At 45.7% G+C, this 11,692-nt stretch overlaps 1 protein-coding gene across 1 annotated transcript in view; it reads right to left on the bottom strand.

Moving 5' to 3' along the window:
- Positions 1-591: 591 nt before the first annotated feature.
- Positions 592-11,692, bottom strand: part of GPR137C (G protein-coupled receptor 137C) — a 15,100-nt gene continuing 3,999 nt past the window's right edge. Inside the window, exons 2-7 of the mRNA XM_018558365.1 lie at positions 8,228-8,271; positions 5,496-5,718; positions 3,182-3,331; positions 2,389-2,514; positions 1,564-1,688; positions 592-721 (exon numbers count right to left, since the gene is read on the bottom strand). Of these exons, the coding sequence (XP_018413867.1) occupies positions 592-721; positions 1,564-1,688; positions 2,389-2,514; positions 3,182-3,331; positions 5,496-5,718; positions 8,228-8,271 (798 nt within the window). The remainder of the gene's footprint in view (positions 722-1,563; positions 1,689-2,388; positions 2,515-3,181; positions 3,332-5,495; positions 5,719-8,227; positions 8,272-11,692) is intronic.

Here is an 11,692-nt window from a genome sequence, read left to right as displayed (position 1 = left end):
TTGTAATTTCAGCACAGCTGGACTGCCAAGGTTGCCTACCCCTGTATTCAAGTATCTGTTCTGGGTGGACAGATCTCTCTGCAGCCACATGTCAGTTTTGAGAATACGAAAACTAGTTTTGATCAGACAATTAAAATAGGGAATTTAAAGACACCTTTATTGTTTTTTTTTTTATAACGGGATACTGCCATGGGTTAGTGCAGGAGGTCTGCTGAAATGGGGTGTAATAAATCGTAAAAAAAAAAAAAAAAAAAAAATTATAAACTTTCAAAAGCATAACATTTGCCAGCAGGTCTACCAAGCTCGCCATCCTTCTCTGCTTTAGTACTGGCCACGTACAAGCACAAGTAAAGCGGGCCATTGTGCGGATAGGGTCAGCTCCAGTCAAAAGTTGGACATTACTGCGCTGAAGTTTCATCTTCGAGGGCGGTTAAATGCAAACGTATCCTCAAAGTCCAGGATTTGATAGAAATAAGTCTTCACGTGAAAACGAGTTACGTGCAAAAAAAATGCACCAATTCATAAATTCCTTAAGCAAGGTTCACCAGCTGCCACTCCACTCCCGAAACCTCTCTAGTACCTGGGCAAGTGTTAAGAACGGTGGCGTCCCATGCTTAAATCTTCGCAGTCTCGACAAAGGAAAATCAAAACAAAAAACGGAATGTGTATGCAATAACATATGGTACCATACCATCCGGAGGACTTGGGGGTGGACGACAAGCTTTAAAATAATTGAAACAGAAAGATTTGAGAGTTACAAAACAGGAAATAATGGCATCTGGCCAACCACCTTAATCACATACCGGCAACATTAAAAGTTAAACTCCAAATGTGCACCTACAGCCAGGATACAGGCTATCAAATATGTACACATTCCTAAGAAGCAGTTCATTAACTTTACAAGAAGCCCTCTGTAACTGCAGGCAATGTGCAGCAATTCCTCCGTCATGTTCACTGCAGAAACACAGAAGTCTCTGTAATGTGCGCCTTACTGTAATCCATGGTTGTTTCCCTTCTCTTTGCTGCTCTTGCTTTTAAATCTGCATCTCTTCTCGTGCTGGGCAGAACTTCTGTTTTGCAGCTGACATAGTGAGAGCTGAGCTGCCAAGAAAGTCCATGGTCCCATCGCACTCCTGACCGCAAGATCCCTTTCAAGAAGCGGGCGCTACGGTAGTTAACGGGTGGCAAACATCACAAGTATGAGCAAAGACAGAGACACCGGCACTCCAGGGTGAAAAGCAAAACGTCCATTTATTGACGTGCAGCATAACAGGATTGCAATATCCGTTATGCTGCACGTCAATAAATAGATGTTTTGCTTTTCACCCTGGAGTGCCGGTGTCTCTGCCTTTGCTGTGCTGCTAAGAGACCCAACTGTAGCAGTGCTTCAGCTGTGAACATATAGGACATGTTGCTCCACAGTGCCTGCAGCTACAGGAGGTCAGTGAGAGCACATTTAGGGCAATTATAAGATCAGTTTGAAATGCAAAGTGTGTAAGAAAACTTTTACGCATTGTGGCTGTGAAAAACCTTGCTGCACGGCACATTCCCAGCCAAACTCACCTTCCTCGCTCTCCTCTGGTACCTGCCAGCCTGGGCAAGTCGTCATCACTGTCATATCTTCTAGGATTGTCAAAAAAGTACGCTCTGGATCCAAAGCTGTGACTATTGACCATACCCGCCGCTTCCTGTAGAGGTGGGGGAAAAAAATAAATAAAAATAAATATAAGTTGGCCAACAGACGTCCTGCCCAGCTTCCAACTTCTGAAGTTTGGGCATTCTTCAGGAATCATGCACAATCAAGTCACAGATCTCTACTTGACACAAGTTACGGGCATTCTGCCCCCCCAACGTGCAGCAGTGTTACCTGCTACTGGCTAGAGCTGCACACTCTCCTGTAGAGAGTACAACTTTTACTTTTGGTCCAGTTTCACAAGGAGTGGGAGGAGGATTAGACTATCCATCAGGGTTACACCTCTGCCTCCCCTTCACAGTTTGAGCAAATACAATCTGAACCCTTGCAGTGGGGCTACCCTGGCACTGCAAGGATTAAGTGCTCAATTTTTCTATGGCGCCAAAAACACTTATTTGGTTTCTTTAATCTGTTAAATATACTAAATAATACTACTGAAAAGGTTTTGTTACAGGAAATGTTTTAATCACTTACTGTACCAACTTAACATTGTTGTCCGAGGTCTACAGAACCAAGCCCCACTAAACTATGGACAATAGCAGAGGGAATCCTGATACAGGAGGGCGAATGAGTGTGCTCCCCTCCACCCTGTGTAAGCTCTGTACCCTGAATGAGCAGAGTCTTCAATGGCAGAGTTGCCAGAAGACGACGCATTTACCCCAACAAAAAAAAAGTCAAACGAGTGTGAAACTCACCAAGTTCTGACTCAGCTTTTTAGCACGGAAGAAGCAAGCCATGAGACTCATTGGCAGGAACTCACAGATAAGGAGAATAATTACAAAGAGGAAATATTCCAGATCATTGGTCTCTTCTGTAACAACCTGGGAGGGAAAAAAAAAGGGGATTAAAAGTGGGACTCTGCACAATTAAAAGTAAAGCTAAACCTCAACTGGATTACATTTAAACGAAAATGTTACTGTAGCCATTTGCAGTCTCCTGCACCCCTCAGACATTGATAAAAGGCAACAGATCAATTAGGATTCTCTCAATGACACCAGCATCTACTTTCTCATCTGTATTGTTGAGGTCTTTAGGTGAGCATCCATGCCACCTAGTGGACGGAAATGGATAGCACATGGAGCTTTATTTTTACTCTTGTTTAGAACTTTCAGAGTACATCAAAAAGTAAAAACCCCACTTACATTTAGAACAAGCCCTATCCTACGACCCCCACCAAAATATGTGTATTTACTCACATACCTCACTCGTTTTGGACCCCCATCAGCCCAAGAGTGGCCAGAATGTGTAGTCCAAAAATCAGGTGAGAAGTCTACGGTGACAACGTTACTCCTCAATAGATACAGCACAGTGAGAAATGATGTCACCCTAGGACAGGAACGGTGTTACTGGTAGGATACCAGGAAAAAAAAACCCAGCCACCATAACTAAGGCCTGCTGAGGTGCAATATATTCCACACTTTTGGATTTTGTTGTTTAGATACGCCCTAAAACCCTCAAGACACATGCATTATAAATGGGAGTACTTACGTGATCAGATACTCCATTCCAGCCGTAGCTGAAGGGGGTCGGCTTGCTGTCTGGCTGGATGGAAACAATCACCAGGTTGTAAAAGGCCCTCAGTATATACAGTACGCTGATCACTGAGCCAGTTACAACTGCTTGGCTTCCTGAGGTTCCCTAAAATCAGAAGCAAGGACAGAGGGTTAGGACCAAACATCACCTTCTCAACAACCGATCGTGTATGCGCACGTGTTATTTCGTTGTACAAAATTAAGCCAGGAAGGGTTTTTTTGATGCAATTATGTAGATTAGGCAAATGCAGTTTTTCAACCGGTCCTCCAGTCCCAGCAACAGTTTATGTTTAGTAGGTAACCTCAGCAAATGCACAAGTGGGATGATTAAAGTCTTGGCAATGATAAATCGTTCCCTATGCATGCAGCTGCAAACCCTGAATAAAAGCGAGAACTCCAGGGCAAGGCAGGGCTGGCTAATTCCAGGCAGAACAGCAGCATTTAAAGCTTAGGGACCACATTTGGGAGGAGGAGGAGAAGTGTCATCAGGACGGGAAGGCAAAGACTGCAATAAAAACAAGGATTGCCAGAAGTTCTAAACCGTCCAAAACTCTAATAAAAAGCATCTGTCTCCATTATACAGGAAAAAGCAATAAAAGAACTTAAGTGTGTAGGTGGAACTTGGGTTTAATAGGCGTGCAGTAGATTGGCAGCTTCTGCACACCAAAAGGGGATCCTTGGTCACTTCATGGTGTGGGGATTCCATTCTAGTCACAGCCTGAAGTCCTGATGCAGGTTTATTCCAATTTTAAAACTTACACAAAGCAAAACACATTTGGGTGACATGACACACCCTTCATAAGGACCCATTAGGAGAAAAATTGTATATATAGACCCTTTAAAAAGAGCCAATTTATATGGCCAAAACCCCTATCTATATTGAATTCCCATCAGTTCTATCCCACTGCTAATAACCAGATCCATCTAGAAGTTTGTAAACATACTTATTGAAGATGCCCATCGGATGGACTTCGAGGCACTGACACCATTTCACTCAGCCCTGTGACTATGCAATTCCTTGTGTCACCACTCACAGAGCCGACCTTTCTACAAGTCAATGTCTTAACACCTTAAACATTACCATTGCTCGCTGGAAGCAATGCATAAAGGGATATGTAGTCTTGAGAAACGTAGATTGGCTCACGTCAAGCAGCAGGGAAAGATACAAAGCACACTGGGAATCCAGGACGTGATGGGCAGACGGAAGGCAGCGCTCACTACATAAAAAGGGATTTTTAGTATGTATTCCTATTACAATGCTGATGCTATAACAGGAGGAGAGTATATGCTGGGACTTCACAACTCCTTTAATATCGCTGCTGTGTCAACTGACAGGAATACTCAGCAGATGGTGACAAATGTGGACTTTGGCACTTCCAGCAATAACCTGACAGAGGCTCCAAATCTTTCCTGCTCCATTGAAATAAAAACTGAGTTTCAGTAGACATTGGACTTCAAAGTAGTCATCAAGGAATACCGTTTCCATGAAGGGGTGTACTTGGTCAGCAATGTTTAGGTCGGTGGTACGTGTCAAAGTGACATCCACATGAATGGCAAGACCCAAGTTTTCCCAGCAGAGCATTGCCCAAAACATCACACTTCCTCCGCCCGCTTGTCTTCTTCCCATAGTTCATCCTGGTGCCATCTCTTCCTCGGGTAAGAGACACAGACGAGGCCACCTTCTTCCATTGCTCTGTGGTCCAGTTCCTACGCTCATGTGCCCATTGTAGGTGCTTTTAGCAACGAACACGGGTCAGTATAGACACCCCGACTAGTCTGCAGCAAAGCAGCACCACACAAACTGATGCTCTGTGTGTTCAGACACCTTTCTATTGGAACCAGTGTTCACTTTTTCAGCAATTTGATCTACAGTAGCTCTATTAAATAAGACTAAACAGGCCAGTCTTCCCTCCCCATGCGCATCAATGAGCCTTGGCTGCCCATGATCCTGTCCCCAGTTCACCAGTTTTCCTTCTTTGGACCACTTTGTCGGTCCTGACCACTGCAGACCGGGAACATCCCACAAAGTCTGCAGTTTTGGAGAAGCTCGGACCCAGTTGTCTAGACTATCACAATTTGGCCCTTGTCAGAATCTCCCAAATCCTTACACTTGTCCAACACGTCAACTTCAGGGACAGAATGTTCCACTTTGTAACACACACACACACACACACACACTTTCAGGTGCCATTAGAACCAAGGTCATTCACGTCAGATCAGTGCAGAGGTCACGCTTTTCCTTTATTAAATACAAAATCAGTATGACGTACCTTTGACTCCAGGTAGACGTATGCAGGGGACATGTTTGCGATCCTGTACGTGTTGTTGGCCAGAGAGATGGAACAAGCTGCAAAGAGACAGTCACTGAATATGACCCGGGTCATGGTGATCCATCCATGCTGGTTGTCTGTGCTATTGCCGATTAAGATGCAGGACAAGTTCACTATCAGGAAGGCGAGGCTAGTAAGTAAAAATCCAAAATGAAGGGGGATCCTGTATGGAGGAGACATGCCGGAAATTAGGTGGCTGTTTTATGTAAAGAGTATTTCCAAGAACTCAAAAGTTCCAAAGCCAAACACAAAAGGGATCCATTTGTAAACAAACTCGCATAGCTATTCATCCAGCTACATGGCACCTACATTCATTCTGGGTGAATAAACCAGCTGTTAGGTGAATGTTCACCTTTTGAGCTTTTCTTTTTAGCCCATCTCTTTTGGTGGAATGTTCTTCAAATGTGGACAGTAGTGATAATAGGTTAATGCCTAAGGCACACAATGCTCAATTCATAAAGCTATACAGCTGGTGTAGGCAACTCCGGCCCTCCAGCTGTTCTTTAAATACAAATCCCAGCGTGCCTCTGCGAGTCATGCCTGCAACTGTCAGTCTTGCAATGCCCCATGGGACTTGTAGTTCCACAAAAGCTGGAGGGCCGGAGTTGCCCATTCCGGCTATAAGCACCATTGCGGAAGATAAGCATCTTTCATTTCCAGCCACGTGACTTATTTTCAAATCTGATCGGACTCAGCGGAAAAGATCTGTTATTTATTTTACAAAAAGTCTCTTTATCCTGGTGTGCTAGCTTTGTGAATGGTGAACCCATAGAGTGAATGGTGAAAAAAAATACAGCATTATGGCAAATAGATGGAGTTGAGGATCATAGGAAATACATCTTAGTAACCAGGGGCGTAACTAGAAATTACAGGGCCCCATAGGAAAATTTTGTATGGGGCCCCTTTGATCTCTAGCTACACCCCTTGCAGAGCCCAATTGAGATACCACACAGCCCACCTGAGGGGGACCCTGCAGAGCCTACCATAGACTCTCTAAGGTGTGCTCTGCAGGGTCACACTCAGGTGGGCTGGTCACCCTCATCTTCCTTCACCGTCGGTGTTGAGCCCCGCCTCCTCCTCCCGTCACCAGGCCCGCCCCTCTCTGCCAACCCCAGGCCCCGCGTCCTCCACTGCTGGGTCCAGCCTGCTCCACCGCCACTGCTGGCTCTCACTGACTCGTCTGTGGAGAGGAACGCGCTGCTGCAGTGATCTGAAAAGCGGCACATTTCTTTTCACAGCCGCCAGTGAAAACCAGTAGCGCGAGATGCCATAGCGACCCACAAAGGCATCAGTAATGTCCTGGCCGGGCCCCATAGCAACCACCTGGGTCGCTATGGTGATTGTTACGCCACTGTTCTTAGCAAAGAAATAAAATTTAAACAAAAGAACATTCAATTTTGACCCATTTGAACAATAACTTCACACAGAAGAAAATGTAAAATGCAGTTTTGCTGGATGAATAGCTATGCACATTTTTATAAATAGACCTTATAATGGCAAACCAGAATTCCGCAACTGTGATCCTAAGGACTAAAGGAACCCAATCTAATGGGTGCTGGTAGTGCACACAATCACTTGGGAGGGTGCTGGGGGTACATGCAAACAGAGCAGCGGGAGGTGGGTAGAGGAGACAGCACCACCAGATACAAGAGTGAGGCTTGCCTTCTGCAGGATCTGCATCTCCCTGCCCACAGCTCTTAGCAACCTGGGATGCTCTGGCTGGCGTCCTGGCAACAAATGCCATCACTGGTTGCCAGGAGCTGAGCAGGACGCTAGTCAGAGGGTCCAAGGTTGCCAAGAGCTGGGTGGAGAGATGTGTATGGTCCTACTATTAGCAACTTGGGACGCTCCGACTGGAAAGGGGGTGGCAGGCACACTGCAGAAACTGTGCAGCACGGTGGCCATCCCACTCTAACTGCCGCCCACCCCCCTCCTCAAGTGATTCTGCCTCACTAAAAGGGACGGCCCTTCTTCTGGATATGGAGGAGCATGCGACAATGCTGGTGCTTCAGGATTGACTGCTTAGGCAACGGCGCCGTTATACGCAGGGGGGCGAGAGACCTCAGCCTCATGGAAGCCCACGCCTCTTTGCTTCCAGCAGCCAAACAAAAAGGAGGAGAGCAAATTAAATATATATATATATATATATCCCATTAGGCATTGCAAGACTGATCGCCACGACTCCCAGAGACAGGTGCATAATGGGACATAATCAACTAAACTCCTTCCAGGTTGACCAAAATCAATAGTATTGCAAAGTTACAATTTGTTTTCTTTAGAAAGCAGCCACAGTCCCAAGTAGAAAATATGGTCCCCTGCCAGCACACTACAAAGGACTCTTGCTCTGTAGAAGCAGTGGTCACTCAGCATAGCATCCGTCACAGCCCCTGCTAGGGCAGAGCAGTAGTTCACCAATCTGCAGGGAGAATGAGATTCACCGACTGCAGAGCTATAGGTCTGACTCAGCAGGGGGAGTGTCAGACCTGTGCAGAGAGTCCACTGCTTCCACACAGAGGGAAAGGGTCCTTCTCTGCAGCATGCTGGCATTTAGAAATTTGTTAACCAGATGTGAGAAACATTTTCCTTAAAGAGATGCTACACAAGTCAGGGTGCCATGCGTATGACCCGAAGTCTTTAAAAAAATTTAAATAAAAAAAACAAAAACAACTTACTTGTATCTGTTGAACTCCGGGGAGCAGCGAGCTTTAAAAATAACCTAAAAATAAGAATTAGAAGTTAGTACAACTTACAGCCGTGACTTTTTCATATAGCAACATCAGTCCACATTAAAGAGACAGTCACTGATTCTTTAAATTAACAGTGGGCAACTCCAGCTGCTGCAGAACTACAAATCCCATGAGGCATTGCAAGTCTGACCGCCACAGGCATGACCCCCAGAGCCAAGACGGGATTTGTAATTAAAGCACAGCTGGAGGGACAGAGTTACCCACCTCACGCTTTAGGCAAGGTTCACACCAGATGGTGCGTTCCGGCCCGATTCTGGCCAGAGTGCACTGCATCGCATTGCGGCCGGCTCACTTTTTTGTGGGGCCAGAGGGGGCGTGGCAGGCCATTGAAGTGAATGGCACCGTAGCCACGCCCTCCGGCCGCACAGGATCGCAATGCACATTATGCCTGAGGTCACATTATGCCTGCGGTCCGGTGCGATCGAAATGCTGCAAGCACTATTTTGATCGCGTGCCATTGGCTACGGTGCCATTCACTTCAATGGCCCGCCACACCCCCTCCTGCCCCACAGAAAAGTGAGCCGGCCGCAATGTGATGCAGTGCGTTCTGGCCAGAATCGGACCCAAACGCACAGCATCTGGTGTGAACCTAGCCTGAAAAGTCAAACTCTGGCAAAAAACAAGTTTAATACAAATATGTGCAGGTGTGTGTCACAGGATTGAGTATTTAAAGAGAACAGGAATTTGCTTTTCACACGAATGGATTCACTAAAAGGGAATATTCACACAAATTTACTGAGGCAAGGTGCCGTAATGGTTTCAGGAAGCTATGCACAGCACCCTACTGCCCCTAACAAAAAGGTATTATAACACAAACAGAAAAGGGTTTTTTATTTTATTGCATTAGCTTGTTACATTGTTAGTAATGTTGAAGTCCATCGTGTCCAGAATATAGAATAAATAAATAAATCCATAAACAGAACCCTATAGCCAGCGTTACCCCACAGTTGGTCCAGAAGGTGGAGGAACCAGGGAAAGCAAAGCACAAGCAGACTACATTCAGAATAAAGATGAAAAGCTTTTGGAACACATTGGGGGGGGGGGGGGAAAAATTATGAAAACTGGAGCAGCTGTGCATGGCAACCAATCAGCTTCTATCTACAGTTTGCTCAGGTAAGATTGGAAAATGAAAGAAGCCGATTGGTTGCCAGCTGCTCCAGTTTTCATAAATTCCCCTCATTATGTTTCTTCCTCCGACATTATACAATTTGGATCCCTAAAGGTGCCCATACACCTGCCGATTATCGTACAATAATCACGGGTGATCCTGCGATCGTACGATAATCGGCCGGTGTAAGGGCAGCGTGCGACCGCATCTACTGTACGGTCGCACGACTTCTCGTCCTAGCACGCTGGAAAACCTGCCGAAAATCATACGATTTTCGGCGGGTTAGTAGCATGCTCTGAAGACTAAAGCCGTTCAAGATGGGCAGATCGTACGACATTTTAATGACATTACAACCATCGCACAACGAAAGTCGTGCGATGGTTGTAAGGTGTATGGGCAGCTTTATAAAAAGGAACCCGACATGCTCCGATAGCTTGTATCTACCAAGTACCCCTCGCCGATAAAGGTGATCGCTTCTACCACAAAACTTTGTACATGGTCTTTATTGCAATGGAAACAATATAAAGTCTAAGACCTGCATGAGCAATCCTCGAATGCACCACAAAGCTGAGTGACAAACGTCCCCAATGAAGGAAAATAGGGGAAAAGGGGAGTAGGGGGAGAGAAAGGGGAGGGGAAATGAGAACCCAAGAACCCCCCCCCACACACACACACAAAGCTTACATTCTAAACCTGCACAGACATAATCTGCTCTGTCACCCGACAGCCATACAGAAAAACAAGGTCATATGATCTGCGCTGCTCGAGTGGACCGCATTGGAACAAAGAAGGGTCAGACAGTCGCTGTGGTCTTTAAAGAGCATGACTGCACAGTGCGTTATCCAAACAAGCACCCAGAGTCACACACGCGAGCCCCAAACTAATCCGACATCTGAAGAGACCCCTGACGTCCACGAGACGAAAAACTAAACGCTGAAACAAAGCGTCCGATCAAAAAAAAAAATGCTCTCAACAGAAACCCAACTTGTCCATCCTGCTCAAGGATAATGCATAAGCTGCAAAACAATAAAAATATTAATTCTATACATTTCTCCTCAATAAATCAGTGGATGCCAACTACTATTACAAAGGGGTCTGTTTAGGTTCCTAATTTAACACAGAATGCAGCATTGTGAGTAAGACTGCCCTGATCATTAAAAGTCCGTGGGAGAACGAATAAAAAGTAAAGAAAACAGGAAAGAGGAAGATTGCTTTAAAAAGGAGACGCAGCAGCTGCCATTGTGGGGTAGAACACATCCCCCAAAACAGAGGTGAGGAAATTAAACCACCCCAGCTTTGTGCCTGGGGGGGGGCAGGAGTATTTATATAGCGCCAACAACTTACATCACATCAGTCCCCGCCCTCAAGGAGCTTAAACTCTAAGGTCCCTACCCCACATATACATACAGGGCCAATATAGACAGGTGCCAATTACCGTAACCTTCCAGCATGTCTTTGGAGTGTGGGAGGAAGCCGGAGTACCCGGAGGAAACCCACGCAAGCAAGCACAGGGAGAGCATGCATACAGGATGATCGGGCACCCTATAGCGCTGGAGTGGCAAAGAGTTAACCAGGGATGTCATCAGTGCTACACAATGACAAGAAGAGGATCAATGAGTTATCATCCTCATTACTCAGCAGGGAGCCAACACGCCCCCTGCAGGTGGAAGGATGAATCAGCAGTGTGAAGAGAGTGATGTCATCCCCTTTTTACTGCACAAACAAGAACTTGCTGGGAGAGAATGAATAAGGGGGAACACACACACACACACACACACACACACACACACACTAAGAGAAGAGATCCATAAATCATTATCAGTCTTTACTCAGCACAAAGCCTCAGGTCCTTGGAGGGTTATAAGACAGAACAAGCAGCTTTATAAGCTTACCGGTGTGCAAGGGGAGGGATGGCCTCTGCTGCACAAAAGGAGAGAGAATCTGCCTGGGGAGAGGAAGGGGGGGGGGAACCCCACACACAAACCTAGTATACTAAAATGACAAGTTTGTATATTTTGGTTACATAAAAGAAAAAAAAAAAAATGACATCTCATTCCAATCTGTGCATTCTGGAAGCCAGGATACATTTACATTGTATATCGGTCACGTGCAATTTGGTGCGGGCCCAATAACATGAGCACAGGATTGAAAGGCGCCCAACACACAGTTTAAGCAAAAAAAGATCAGAATGCACCCTAAAGCTTCGGAATTCCATATGTATTTATATGCCCTGGATGTAGTTAAAGAATTCCAGGCACCCCCCCCCCAAAAAAAAAGAAAGA

Source organism: Nanorana parkeri, unplaced genomic scaffold, assembly GCF_000935625.1.
Source record: "Nanorana parkeri isolate BGI_ZX_2015 unplaced genomic scaffold, ASM93562v1 scaffold335, whole genome shotgun sequence".
Lineage (NCBI taxonomy): Eukaryota > Metazoa > Chordata > Amphibia > Anura > Dicroglossidae > Nanorana > Nanorana parkeri.
This window is presented reverse-complemented; position numbering and strand designations above follow the sequence as displayed.